Below are 15,176 nucleotides of genomic sequence, written 5' to 3' on the forward strand. Positions count from 1 at the left end.
ATTTCTGAATGCAATAAGACAAATATTTTAGCCATTCCTTATATTTTTAGTTTTGTCTGTAGGAATTGTTATACTTTTATACGTATAACAGTCTGTTGGTGGGGATCTTACAACATCAGCAGTAGATCACCAAGCACAACAACTCAGTAACAGAGACAAATATGTTGTAAAAAATAAATAAATAAAGGAGAACAAGAACAACGAAACCAGAACAAGAATCATTAATACATGATATGCCTAACCATTATGACTAACTATTATGACGCCCTCAATAATCCGATAAAATGATGATATTTGCAAAGATAAACAGCATCTTTGATTGGCCCATCAAAGAATATGTGACAGAAGATAAGATTGCCTCTTTATTTTCAATTCAAAGCATGTCTGAGGATGCTCAGAATCATACTCAATCATTTGTTAGATAGTTAGTTATAGCTTTCCTTCTAAAAACATGTAATATTTGGGGAGGCTGCTTAAGTTTTTTTTCCACTTTTGTTACACTGTTATGATAAACCGTTACAGCTGTTGGAATGTCCTGTTGTGTACCTGTTGTCTCCTTTGACTGACTAGCCTTTAATCACTCTACATTACCTGGAGCAGAGAGGCCTCATCTGGGGACAGAGTCTTAGCAAGTCCTTGCTAAGCCTTAGTAAGGAGTTCTGAATTTTAGATTTCTTCTTCCTGCTATTTCTGTCAGTACTGTCCTTAATACCTCCTTATTGGCACTGGCCTGAGCCCTCGAGGCAATTTGCAGTAAAACCCTGAAAGAGTGGATATGCCTGTCATGACAATCTTGAATGTGGGGCACCTGGAACTGTTGGCTGTGTGTGTGTGTGTGTGTGTGTGTGTGTGTGTGTGTGTGTGTGTGTGTGTGTGTGTGTGTGTGTGTGTGTGTGTGTGTGTGTGTTAGGGTGGTGGTTTTCCAGTAGGTTTAGCCTTTGGTTCCAGCTGGAAAGCATTAAAAAATCTGACCCTCCTTTGCACTTACTTTGAAATTGGGTCCTCTATCTGTGTCAAGTTAAAATAAAACCTTGGCAATAAATTGTCTCAGACACTTCAGAAGTCAATGTATACAGACTGATGTTTTGAAGCTCTGCATGTAAATCCCCCTATTGTCCCCAATATTGTGTCAAATCCCTTTTAACTTATGGAACCTGGCCTCTGTACTTGACAGTGATGAATTCTCACACACTGAAATTCTCTAAGAGGCATCAGAGCAGATTATGCTGGTATTTTGCTAGTTTGTGATTACAGTAAGTTAATTCAGTGGTTCCACAAGCCTGGGAACAAAACAAAACAGCAACCACTGCCTCTGAGTTTCCGTGAAGCTGGTGCATTTATCAGCTTGGTTCAGGGGGGATTTTTGACAAATTATGACAGAAAGGGATTTTTTGTTTTTCCTTTTGGTTGCTTGGTTGGTTTTTACAAGAAAAGACATTTTATCAGCTACTATCAAAATGAGCAATGGAAGATAAGCATTTAAGAAAGCAAACCAGTGGCAGAAGCAGACTATTTTTCCAGGGTTGGTCTGGCTGAGACTATTACATTGATGTGATTATCTCCTTATCTTCTTTTTTTTTTACTTCTTGGCTGGTAAATCTCACTTAGGCTAAATATTCAATGTTTTGGTCCCTCTCCTGTTTGATTTACATATGCAGGTTTCCATGCAGAAGTCTCTGTGTGGAAACGTGCTCACAAAGCGCTCAAAACAGGTTAAATGACTGCTTTGTTTAATGTGTTTGTGTGTGTAAAACTATTCCTCTAAAAAATAACACTGTACTGGTAGTATATGTAGTACCTTGCATATACTCTTAGAACTGGCAGTAGTTTGTTTGAAGTGGTCAGATGAGTGGAGTAGTCGGGGCTGGCAGCAGCCACCGATTGCCAAGAAAGAGTGCTACGATGTTTATTTCAAATACTGATGGAGAAGTATGGAGAAGGACACCACCATATTTTTGTGGATCTAGAGAAAGGATAGGATAGGGTGCCAAGAGAGGAACTGTGGTACAGTATGAGGAAGACAGAAGTGTGAAGAAGTTTGTGAGGGTGATGCAGGACATGTATAAGGACCGCGAGATAGTGGTGAGGGGAAGGAGTGACAAATGGGTTCAAGGTGGGGATGATATTATATCAGGGATTGGCTCTGAGCGCTTTCTTGTTTGCAGTGCTGATGGACAAACTAACAGATGAGGTCAGGCAGGAGTCTCCATGGACTATGACCTGTAGTGAGAGTAGGGAGCAGGTGGATGAGAGCCTGGAGAGGTGGAGGTATGCACTGGGGAGAAGAGGAATAGTGTAACAGTGAAGACGGAAGACGCAGTAGTAGGTGATGAACACAGTGCACAAGAGAGGTGACAAAGAGAGTGCGGACAGGGTGGAGGAGGTGAAGGTGAAGTGTCAAGGATGATAGAAGGGTAGCAGAGTGAAAGGGATAATTTACAAGACGGCAGTGAGACCTGTTATGAAGTATGGTTTGAAGATGTTGGCACTAGCAAAAAGCTGGAGGCAGCAGATTTGAAGATGCTAAGGTTTTTATAAGGAGTGAAAACAGACAAGATTGGAAAAATTAAAAATGAGTATCTCATAGAGACACCTCACATTAAGCAATCTGGAGACAAAGTTAGCAAGACAAGGCTGAGATGATTTGGATATGTGCAGAAGAGGAACGATAGGTTTACAAAAGATGCTGAATATGGAGCTGCCAGGCAAAATGAGAAGACAAAGGCCTCAGAGGAGAATCATGCGAAGGGAAAGATGCAAAGGGCTGATGTGGCCAAGGAGGATGCTGAGGTGAGATGGATGCAGACGACCAAACATAATGAAAGGGAACAGCTGAAGGAAGAAGTAGAAGAGTGTAATAATGTGTATGTGATTTTAATTATGTCTCTTCTGCTGGGTAGCTTTATCTATGAGACCAACACAATATCTGCAAAATAATTTTTTATCTTCAAAATAAGACGTAAATAAAGTCGAGAACAAAAAACAAATAAAAAACCCAAAACAACAACAACAATAAATGCAAAAACATTATTTGCATAGACACGCCCCTGGAAACCTGAGAAATAACAGAGCTTCATATCGCACCAGCGGGATGGTACAGGATGGGATGAGATGCTCTAACACGCCCCTCCCATCCGGGGGGACAGCTTTCATGTGATCTCTCCCTCTCCCCTCTCTGTCCTGGCTTTGACGTCAGACGTGCTCCTGTTCGATTGCCATGGCAACATCGCCCCCCATCGCCCCTCCTCTTCCCTCCCTCTCCTCTCTCTCTCTCTCTGCTCTGGTGAGGTCCACAATGGTACAGCCAGCATCTTGCAGCACAATGGTTGCAAGGTGGTGAGCTGAGGGAGAGTGATTCAGCATCAGCAAACCTCGGTTCGGTCCACCTCTGCTTCTTTTCCCCCTTTCTCTCTCGTCTTCTTTTTCGGACCCCTTTTTCCCTCTCACTCCTTCGTCACATCAATGAATTTTTTCATGAAGCCTTCAGCAATGGTCTCCGCAGTGTTTCCCGTCGGGATGTTTTGAAAAGGACTGGCACCGGACTGGGATCGTCATCAACTGGCACGGAATGGTAAGGCCGGACGGATTTGTTTTATTTCAGTGTGGACGCGATGCTTGGATCTCGTGCCTGGCCGGAGGGTGGACTGATGAATATTGATCGAAAGGGAAGGTTAATGAAGTCCACTGGTGATGCCTCAGTGAGGGGGGAAAAGGGACAGCGATTGATAAATAAATAAATAAATAATCAACCCCATCTTGAGTCATTCACAGCCGCGTGTGTTGTTCTATAACTCACTAGCAGCGCTGTGAGGGATTTCATAACGACGCGAGCCCTGGCCTGACAAAATATCTCGCATCTTGCATTGCCTTGAACGCACATCGGTAATAACATCATCCAAATCGGGTGAGAGAGAGAGAGAAGGGGTGCGTGTGTGGTGGTGGTGGTGGTGGTGGTGGGGGGGGGGGGGGGGGTATCCAGATCCAGGCTACCTCCCTTTCCATACATCCATACAGTCTGATTAGTCGGTGGGAAAGCGCGTTATGTATGTTTGATTGGCGGATGAAACTGGATGTTGGCTGAGTGATGCTCTTCATATCTCTTCATAGCCTTACACAGGATACATATTGGAGGCCTACATGCAGGGCTTGTCCCTCCTCCTCCCCCTCACAAGTCAACTGCGCACCTTGTGCATTATGCAGACCATCAGTACTTCACAGAGATGATGGGGGGGGGGGGGGGGGGGGGGGGGGGGGCTTGCCTCATATCTTTCATAAGTGCTGGAAAACTGTGTCCTCCTGCAAACAGTCTGTGCTATAGTGGTGATTTATTGGCCCATATGGGTGTTTCTAAGACTCATGGTTTTGCTGCTGTGATTGTTTATAGTGTATATGAAGAGAAACAGTTGAAGTCATTTCTGGGCTGTTTGTCATGAAAGCTGAACTTGAAATAATCCTAATCCTGCAGACAGAGAGAGAGAGAGGTGCTGTTCAGCCCTAATGTGGGCTGCATGCTGTGTAGTGGATTAAATGAGATGAAGCTGCAGAGGAAGGTAATTTCTCTAAATCAGCTTTGTCCTGAGTGCTCGATCATTGGGAAGGCATGGTAAACCCACCTGACCTACTGCACTTATTGCACAGGTATGCAGGCGTGAGCAGGGCTCTCTGTTCTATTACTATTTCTTGTTTTTGTGCAGGCCCATAGTCATGGACTAATTGCTGGCTTTATGCTGTGCAGTGGAGTCAATAGATGTTTGAAGGGATCACAACAAACTCTTCATGTTCATGACAGGAGGAAAATAGAGTTCTTTTCTTTTTTTTTGTGCCGTGACCTTGGGTGCTGAATTATTCAGGAGCAGGCTTCCATGTTTGTGAAAGTGCTGCAGGGAACAAGCTTAACAGTTAAACAAAGCTTTTTTATGGGTGTCTCCGCAGCAGCTGAAGAGTTGCTTTTTATCTCTTTTTTATTGGATAAGTAGGCTAAAGGTTCTACCCTTTCTCCTCCTTGTCATCTTTAGCTGCCAAAAAAGGAACTTTTTTTCCCCAAAACAACTCAGGTGAATTTCAAAAGTAGCTCTAGCATTATATACATTTATATTTAAAAAAAAACAAAAAACAGTCTGTTTGATTTGATGTGATATTGACTGGCAGTGAAGCAGCTCGTTTATATAATGGAGCATCATCAATAGAAATGGTCACCAGTAGACTAATATTATGCTGCACCACTGCACTCATTTTTTTCCACCATTCTGTTTTTGTTTTGCTGAGTCTGGAGCATCAGTGCAATAATCCTTTGTTATGTAATAAAATAAGGCAATGCATTAAGTTGAGATAATGGAGGGATTTCAGGCTTTATTAATCAGCAAAGTAGGGAATGTTATTTTCTAGCTATTATTTGGTTGGTCACTCCAGTCAGTTTCACACAGTCTGTGGTAATGTCTTCAAATGTCCCGTTTTGCCCAAATAGCACTCCCAGTCTTAAATATATTCAGCTAGCAATGCTATATAACAGCAAAGTCATTACAAATGAAACCACGGGGAGGAGAGGAATGAATAAACAACAAATAATTGAATAATTGAAATTACTGTCCAGTTCAAGGTAGCTAGTCTGAAGCTGAAAAAAAAACATCTTCCTCCTGACAATCAGTTACTTAAATATCCACATCAGTCATCTGAGGGCCTGCCTGTCATTGCTCTCTTTTATGGAAGGTCAAACTCATCATTAGATGAGGATGGGTTACTAAGGAACGCTGATTTAGTCTGCCATCACCCAGTGACCCTAGCTGAGCATTGTTCCTAGCTGTGGATTGGTGCTAATAATCCATATTACAATGACAGCTCAGTTATTAACTTGGATGAATTAAATTCAACAGTTGTCTCACGATGGATAATTAAACAAGAAAGGAAAAAATATGGAAAACGCTGGCTGTGAAAAAATGTAAGCAAGTAAGGGAGAGAAGATTTATTTAGCCAGCCTGAAGTAGATTAAGACGTGCTTGGTAAGTGGTCACACTTAAAATCACATAACTATTAGTAATGTACTAGATATAACTGCTTAGAAAGCTGAAAAATGTGCTCCGTGGACATCTTTCATAGCATGCTCTTATTTATTTTAGTTTGAAAAAATGAAATTCTCGCTGTGTGCCAGTTTATTCCCCCCCTGAGTTGCAGTATTGCTTACAACTACAGACAAACAGTGACAATATGCCTGCAGCATGGGAAATGCAGTTATGTAATTGGATTTGATCTGACAAATATGCAGCTTTTATTTGCCTTTACAGATAGCTGCGTGCAAGACTTAGAGCTGCTTTAGATTTGATCTCAATCTTCTCACACTGCATATGAAGATAATTAGGAGACAACAAAGGTCACCGTGGAAACTCAGGTGTTATCAAAGGACCTGAGGGTGGAGGTTTTACATAAATTCATCAACACAGGGGGGTCGATTTTTGTTGTTTTGCTCAAACTGAGGCGTTTACAAGTATAAAAGTTCAGAAAGTATGCCACAGTTGAAACAGAGCAATAGAAATGTTCACAGTTCACATGACAGTGCTGAAAACTTCTCTGTCATTGTGCCAAAATAAAAGTTAAAAGTGTTCAGGATGCCATTTTTGCAGGATGCGCGGTGTGCTCCAGTTGTGGCTCTTCTTCTTCTCCTTCTACTGAATGTGTGTCAGGTTTTGCAAGAAAAGCTGTAAATCAGATGATTGCACTCAGCACTTGCCAAAGGTGTACATGTCGTTACTATGCAGCCTATCAGAAAACTGCAGTGTCAGCGTGGTTTTTCGGCCAGCGTGCCTGCTGTTTACCTAAAGCAAATCAGAGGATGCGAGAAAGACTACGTACGAGAGCAGAGACAGAGGAGGTGAGCAGATTTTCAGCTGTGAAGAAACAAATCGATGGGTGTCAGTGAGCGTTCGGATTCTGACACCCCTTAGATGAGTCAGTCCAAGTCTTGTTCTCCTGCCTGGGCCCTGCAGTTACTTTTCTGTTTTCCCCGAGCCCAAAAGGGGGAGGCTGTGCTGCGTTTAGCTCAGGCTGCACAAGGAAAAGACGAGGCATTCGCTGCATACTGCAGGAGAGGCTGAGGCTGCTGAACCAAGCACTCACAATGGAGCTCCGAGGGAGGGGGAGGGGAGACAATTGCAGGCAGGCTGGGAGCCTGGGAGTGGGAATGGTGGGAGCAAGGGAGGGACAAAAGACAGGAAGGGTAGGGAAAAATGCAGGCTCTCATCAGTGCGGACGATGGAGGGAGGAATAAAGAAACAAGGGGGATATGGGCAATGTTGTGGTGCGAACTGGGTGACATCAACAAAAGGAGCGGAGTGGGAAGAAAGAAAAGATGGATATGAGAGCAAACATTGGTATCTGTGGACATTTTGACTGGCACATGACTGGCTTTATTGAGCTTTATCATTACTTTTTAGTAGTCAATCAGCCTGACAGCACAGACAGTGCCTGTGCTGAACAAAGAATACAGTGGGGAGAACCATAGAAGCACAACAATGCCATCCTGTAGCAATGTGCCTGAGTCCAACCCAAAAACAGGCATAAAATGCCCGCTGAAAGCAGGTGAGACATAGCTACCACACAAAGACGAACATCATTATTGCCTGTTTCCAACACCTCTAACACTGTTCCCTCCAGTGCTTATTACTACACTGTACCATTGGATAAAATACTTTTTTTCTCTGTCTCAGAGGCCGCTATGGCCGCTATGTCTGCCATTTCTGTCTATGAATATTTTCAAAAGCAGAAATGGCAGACATATTCAAACACACCTTTCAGTCCTGAGAGACTCTTGGTAGATATTGGCATGGCGCCCCTTGGCTGCAATTCTGCAGCTAGTAATGAAATGGACCCCCGTGACACACAAAAAATATCTCATAACAGATCCTTTAATAATAGTCTGTGGGCTTTTAAACTTACCACACTTGAAAGGTCAGAGTCAGAAGAACTTGACGGTACCCCAAAGCCTCTTAGCTTTACTGCAAAGGTTTTGTACTGGTTATTAGTTTGGATAATTAATTTTAGTATTGGTGTTGACCACTTTATTAATACACTCAGCCCACAAAAGAAAAACCCCCAGCAAAATCTGTTTTTGAAGATTACTTTTGTGTTACCTCAAACTAAGGTTTGCCTTTCCTTTGACCTGGGAGACAACTAACACTGTATCACGAAGGAGTAACTATTTCACTGTATCCATACACTGTATCTGCGATTAGGTGAGTGCAGCCTTGGGCTAGCACTTGTTAAAATGAATGGGTGCAAAACTGTCTACTTGTTCAGATGGCTGGGCTTTGCACTGAACTCCTTTGTTGAGTTTGTAACTAAACACTAGCATGTTAAACTTAAAAGAGAGGAAAGACACCGTAGGAGGAGTCAAAGATGGAATAATAACCATATTCGGTCACAGCTTCACCTGTCTTAGCCATGCAGAGCAGGTGCATCTGTGGCCCCAGCTAGCAGCCTCACAACATGAGCACTGAGCACCAGAGCATCCAAGCTCTCCTTTCTGTAGCATCTGCAGATACTTTTTTTTAAATGGCCTGGATCAATACACTAAGTGTTCATACGGGGTAGAAGGGATTTACCGCGAAAGTTACTGCAGGCCGCACTCAAAACTAACTTACAGAGTGTGGTGGTCAGTTTTCTCTTTTAATCAGTTGCTCTAGTGTTTTTCTGCTGATCATGCACAATTTTGATAACCTGGCGTGGTAAAATATGATCCGCATTTTACTGTAGAGCTACTGTAGTTTGCCTCACCTATAGTGATAATGTGATTGGTTTGGTTTATCAAGGAAAAGCCTTCACCATGTACATTTAAATCTCTGTATATATTATAGCTGAAAATCACTGTCATCCATTTAGTATTTCCTGTGTTACACACACAGATAAATACACCAATACTCTCTTTGGAATAGTTCTGTGTAAAAGACTATTTGAATGTAAATTGTAAACTATATAACACTATATAGTATGAACCTTTCTGCCAGGTATGTGCAAAAAAGAAGCATCAGAAAATCTTAAACCTCCTACAGTTGATTGGACAAGAATTAGGAACTAATGCTGTATTTTAGGATCCTGCCTCCTAACTAAAGTGATCACTAGTTGCCTGAGGTACAGTTGTACCCACAGGGGTGGATGTAACACAATGCCCAGGATCCAAATAACAAGGATCAGCTACAACTGCAGGCAAATGCACTTACACACAACAGCCACTCCAATTAATCCTGAGATGTACCATACATCATCTACATTAGCCCATTTTAGATAATTAAAACCTTTCTGGATTTCCATGCTGTCTTTTTCATTGTGCCGTTCTTGAGTTTCTTTAGTTGTCTCTTAATGGCAGTTGGTCACTTTTTTTGTAATCATACAATAGATTCATTTCTGTAAATGCAATGCTGCATCTGAGACAGTTTATTTACGGCCTATGTGAAATAGCCTGAATTTGTTTGCACTGCGTGATTTCTCCTCTTTTTATATGTCTCCTATTTTTTTGTGGACGACTGTTAGCAATTTAAAAAAAAGATGACTGAAGGTGACGCTTACATAAAAACCAGAGCCAATACTTGTAAAACTCTTCATTTTGCTCTTTAAAATGTATTTAGAAACATTTTTAATCTGTTTTCTTTCTTTATTTTATTTGTTAATGATTCCATTTCTACAGCCTGCTTCCCCATCTAATAATTTGGGACTTAATAAAATGCATAAAATATAAAGTTATTGTTTCAGTTATCTATGTCTCTTGTTTAGTTTAAGAAAAAAGAAAGAATCAGCGCTAAATCAACGTGTTGCTGCTTTTGTTTTATAAAAAAACTGCATTAGTAATGATCCTTTTTTGGGGACAGTAAAGTGACTTTGTTTGTCTGTGCGCTTTGTCGTTCAGTAGTTTGCTGTAAAATTGCACATCACCCACAGGTCCATAAGAGTTATTCAAATATGTTAAAGCAGTTACATGGTCTGGAACTGGGACTGATGGAAGTTCGCTCACTTGGCTCAACTGGTCCTGCATTTAATAACTTTGACACAGGCTCTCAGTTGTCATTTTCAAACTAGGAAAACAAAACAAAACAAAACAAAAAATGTCAGACATGATGGCAGTGCTACTAAAGTCCTACCGACTGCTACTGTTTTTATATAGTTTACAATGCCAAGACTCCTCAACATCCTATAAGGCTGTTGCTTTCTTAAGCGTGATGCAATGTAGAGTAATACTTCGGAGACAGTTCTCACCTTCATAGAGTCAATCCAGGTTTTAAAAGCACAGAGCTGGAAAGTGAACTTCCTGAAAATGAAAACTTTGTTCTCTGAGTTCCTGAAGCAAGATATTAGCACCATGCAAGGCATTTATGCTGCCATTAGCAAAGTTAGCTTTCTTTTAAAGGCAATGAATCTGACGTGAGACACTGTACTGTTGGAAACGGTATCTGCACTGCTCCTCTAAACTGTTTTCTACACAGTTTTGTCTGATGCTGCGCTTTCCACACTCCTGATAGAAACCCCTGCAACCATATTAAACATGCCCTATACATCACAGTCTTCTGCAGAGCAAAGCTGAAGGTGAAAGGCATTTTAAAGCAGAGTAGGTCATGCTTGTAACTGCTGTAGTGTTATAAAATCTTCATTGGAGTTTAAGGTCAATTCACTGTAATGTAGGCAGGTCTAAAAACTCTTCAAAATCTTTGAATGAGCTGAAAATCATCCTCACCTTATCCTTACTTTTTGCTTATTCAACCTCTCAATCAGCTGATGCCGGCTTGTACTAAGGAGACGTATTGCAGTCAGGATGATATATGGGCATTTTGAGGAGTGGTGCTGAGCATAATTGTAGGTGCAAGCAGCATTTCAGCCATAAGGACAATCAGCAGAATGTAGTCACAGGGTTAAACAAACAAAGCACAAAATCTGGTGGGTTTTTTTGTGGGTTTTTTTGTGTGTGTGTGTGTTTTTTTTAGCTGTGGGCTAACGTGGGAGAGAAGAAACTGTTGTGGTGCGATTTGTTTTGGTCTGTCATTTTCATTGCTTCTTCGTGAATAACTTTTCCTGATAATTACCCAATTTTGCTTGTTTTTAACGACGTGCCAGACAGCCACGTTCTAATTTTAAAACTCTAATCTCCAAAAAATTGTTGGCTCCCAGGTAAATTGTTTATGGTCTGTACTCAGTCTCTCCTTCATCTTTCATTCGTTCTGATGAAAGTGCATTCACCATCTGCTGTCTGTTAAAAGTCTTATGGAAACGTGTTGCATTAGAAATTAAAGCTTTTTATTGAACTGTTTATTTATCTTACGTTTATCTTTTTTAAAGCAAAGAAAGCATAACATGTTTTACTAGTTTTTTTCTAAGGCTGCAATATTTTTAAATGAACATCTGCATATAAATATGCTGCTAGGTTTGACAGGACTGTAGTGTGCAGGATCCCGCCACCATCTAGGTGGTGTTTACCAGCGTATACTGCTGGAAGACAAACAGTTTGGCCTGTGAGGGCTTTAATAGCTTATGTACTCAGACAGGTAAAGATTAGAGCAGCACAGATACAGCTAGCCCCGTGCCAGGGCTGATTCAGTGTTGACCTGTTAGAGTAACAGCAAATATTATGCTACTTAATGTGGTGACCGGGATGCTAGTCAAACACACACATGTGGAATGACATTACTATAGTGGTTTGACGTGTTGGAGACTGTGGGCTCAAAAATCGCATATCTTTCTCGTCTCATTACCCTTCCCTTTTCTTTGTTTCAAAACAGATTTTAAAAAATCCATTTATGAATGATTATTAATTAATTTCTCCTAATTTAATAGCACAAATTCCTACCACACCCAACAGTGAAATTCACCCATTTACTTTAACACTTTTTCAAGTGAAATAAGCTGAACCAGAAATCTCCCACCTTCGAGTCCCTTATCTCTTTTCTAAAAGCTGCTCTGCTCCCTTTGGATTCAGCACACGCATTAAAGCGGGAGCTGTGACAGTATTAGAGGACAGCTAGAGTTAAAAGAGACATTTATGTCCATTTGCTCCTCGGAGAAAATTGCAGAGTTGGATCCTTTCAATGCTTTGCGAGAGACGAGGACGTCCTCCAAACTGTTTGGTGACATTTGTGTAGTTTTACAACCACATGTGAACTCCCGAACTACCGAAAAAGGTCTTTTTACCCCCCCTCCTTCTCTATTTTTAGTAGCATCATTAACATCATGTATGAACTTATTCGAAAGATGTGGTCTTTAGCCCTCTGGGACTTTCATTACCTGAAAACCCCTCAAAGATAGAGTCATTGTGGGCGAGCTCTCCCTCCAGCTTAATGTGGGAGCTACTGTCATTCAGAGCTTTCTTTCCTCTTTGCTTCACTCTGGCAATGAAAAAAAAAAAGCTAAAGAAAATTGGCAAATCTCCAGTTAAACCAAATTTACCCATTAGCTGCTGTTTCACAGTGAAAGCCTCAAAGCTTTACCAAAATTCACTGCACTGCTTTTATGCAAATGCAGTCTTTGATGGTACTGGCTTTTGAAAAAGCTTTTTCACCTGTGATGGTAGTGTTAGATATATTCCTGGGAAACCGCTTGTGTAATCCTCTTAGTTTCCAAACTCATATGTTCCTGTAGGTTGAAAAGGTTAACAAGTTTAGTGTTCTAGTGTTAAAATAGGAGGTTGGATAAATGCATACAGTGTCAACAGGAAAACGGTTGACATCACTTTTTTTTTATTTGCATTTGTGGAACTAAGATTGAAAAATCAGAAAAACATGTAGTTGCGCAACTTATATGTCACGGATTGATTTCTATGACATGTCATTGTATATTGAGATCAACTATCAATGCATATGCACACGTCCACAAGAATAATTTTTGGGGAGATCAGACCATGCAATGTTCAGAGAAATTGCAAAAGAACCCAAGCGCTACATCTCACACTCTACTGGCCTCAGTTAAGATGTTAAATTTTGAAGTTCATGACAGTACAATTAGAAAAAGAGTGTCTGGAAAATTTTCCTGGGAAAAACCTTTTCAGTCTTTGAAGTCAGCACCACACATGACTTTATGTAAGGAAATGATGACTGATTTTAGAGTCACCAGTCAATTTCCTTGTTTTTCCTTTGAGTAGTTTGGCCAGCTGTTCCTTTTTCTTCCCAGTGTTTATGCACACATATCCTTTGGACACTTGAGACCAAAGTGGAGATGTTTAGCCTTAATATAAAACCTTACAGTCTTGGTAGCTGGGGATCGGTCCGCCAGGGCCTCCGCTCCTGGCCGCCGCCCAACTCACATTGCACCCGACCCCTACGGTGCCTCCTGCGGGTGGTGGGCCTGCAGGGAGATGGGCCCTTGTCCCTTTTTCGGGCTTTGCCCGGCCGGGCCCCATGGACTAAGGCCCGGCCACCAGACGCTCGCCCTCAGGCACCCTCCCCGGGCCTGGCTCCAGGGCGGGGCCCTGGTAACCCTATCCCGGGCAGGGTGAACTGTTCCCTCGATGGTCTTTTCATAGGGGTCTGCTTAATCGCTCTTGTCTGGTCACACACCCAGGACCAATTTGCCATGGGAGACCCTACCAGGGGACAAAAGCCCCCAGACAACATAGCCCCTGAGATCCCTGGGACACACAAACTCCTCCACCACGATAAGGTAGCGATTCACGGAGCAATTCATCTGACAAGGATGCCCCCTGGGTGAGGTTTTCTGGGCATGTCCCACCGGGAGGAGGCCCCGGGGCAGACCCAGGACTTGCTGGGGAGATTATATTTCTCGGCTGGCCTGGGAACGCCTTGGTGTTCCCCCAGATAAGCTGGAGGAGGTGGCTGGGGAGAGGGAGGTCTGGGCTTCTCTGCTTGGGTTGCTGCCCCCGCGACCCGGCCGGACAAGCGGAAGAAAATGGATGGATGGATAAAACCTTACATTTGGCAAAAAACAAACACAGCATATCAGCACAAATACCTCATGCCAGCTGTCAACTGTTGTTGTCTTGTTTTCACACTGAAGGCGAAAGCGCATCAAATACGACTTTTTTGACCCTATGCGACCCATATCCGATCATGGTATGACAGTGTGAACGGCACAAATCCGATATTTTCAAATCCAATGTAGGTCACTTTCGTATGTGGTACTGAATCCGATACATATCGGATGTTTTAGAAAGCGACTGCTGTTTAAATCGTCATGTCGCATTAAATCCGTCTTTTACGTCACTGACACAAGACAGACGCCAATTATCAGCTCCGGAGAAGCACCCGATAAGACAACGCGAACACTTCCTGGCCATCCAGTGTAGATGTTAGTGAAACTGCTGGGAAGACAACTTTGGAGAAACGTGAACATTTTATTTGTACTGTATAATCTGCAGATTCTGACTGAAATCTGGAACTATCCTGTGAAGCACCGCTCCTCTCTAAAACAGCAATAAGGATCATTATTTGGCCATATGTAAATAACAAAATAACTTTACAACTTAAAGCAACATTGGGAAACGTAAAGTCCGAAACAGTCAAACAATACTGTTTGGTCTGGGTCTAAACAGAGCGCGTTGTGTGTTAAGTCTTCTTTTGCGCATGCGGGACGCTTTGAGGGTTCACACTAGAGCGCGTTTGCTGTCACATTTTATTTGTAGTGTGAACAAGCAGACAAAAAAATCGGATTTGATCAGAAAATCAGAATTGAGCATTATGACCTGCAGTGTGAACGTAGCCTTAGATGGCTTACAGTCATTGGATGGACCATAAACTCCTTTTACATACCAAAGTATTTCAATTTCAAATGTGAGGCCATCTGTCCAACAGCTAAAGCTTGGCAAGAATTGAGTAATGCAACAGAACAATGATCCCAAGCAGCAAATCTACAACTGGATGAGTGAAAAAGAAAAGAATTGAGGTGTTGCAGTGGCTCGGTCCAAGTCCAGACCTCAGCAGTGCATAAATGAATGTATGTAAACCCCAGTGAAGTGAAGCAATGCAAACAAGAGTGGGCCAAAATTCTTCCACAATGATATAAAAGACTGAAAAAGTCACACAGAAAGTCACACTGGTTTTAGAATGGGGGTACTAGTTTTTAAAGGTGCTGATCAGTAATTTTTTTTTTTTTAACTTTGGGCAGCTATTTCTTTGTCTCTCCTGACTTCAAGCTGAGCTATCTAAAATTTAACAAACCAGGTCTCACACAGAGGGCAAAAGAAAACACATTTTAAA

General features: G+C 42.0%; 1 protein-coding gene across 8 annotated transcripts in view; it reads left to right on the forward strand.

Annotated features, from left to right (window-relative positions):
• The first annotated feature begins 3,265 nt into the window (after positions 1-3,265).
• The window catches only part of mapk10 (mitogen-activated protein kinase 10), a 40,662-nt gene continuing 28,751 nt past the window's right edge, over positions 3,266-15,176 (forward strand). For 4 of the 8 annotated variants that reach the window (XM_063478326.1, XM_063478327.1, XM_063478330.1 and 1 more), the window contains exon 1: positions 3,268-3,571. In XM_063478326.1, coding sequence (XP_063334396.1) covers positions 3,569-3,571 — 3 coding nt within the window. In that variant the 5' untranslated portion in view covers positions 3,268-3,568. Of the gene's footprint in view, positions 3,572-15,176 lie in introns of all 8 variants that reach the window. The other 4 variants (XM_063478328.1, XM_063478329.1, XM_063478331.1 and 1 more) reach the window with 2 other exon arrangements.

Source organism: Pelmatolapia mariae, linkage group LG7 (genome assembly GCF_036321145.2).
Source record: "Pelmatolapia mariae isolate MD_Pm_ZW linkage group LG7, Pm_UMD_F_2, whole genome shotgun sequence".
Lineage (NCBI taxonomy): Eukaryota > Metazoa > Chordata > Actinopteri > Cichliformes > Cichlidae > Pelmatolapia > Pelmatolapia mariae.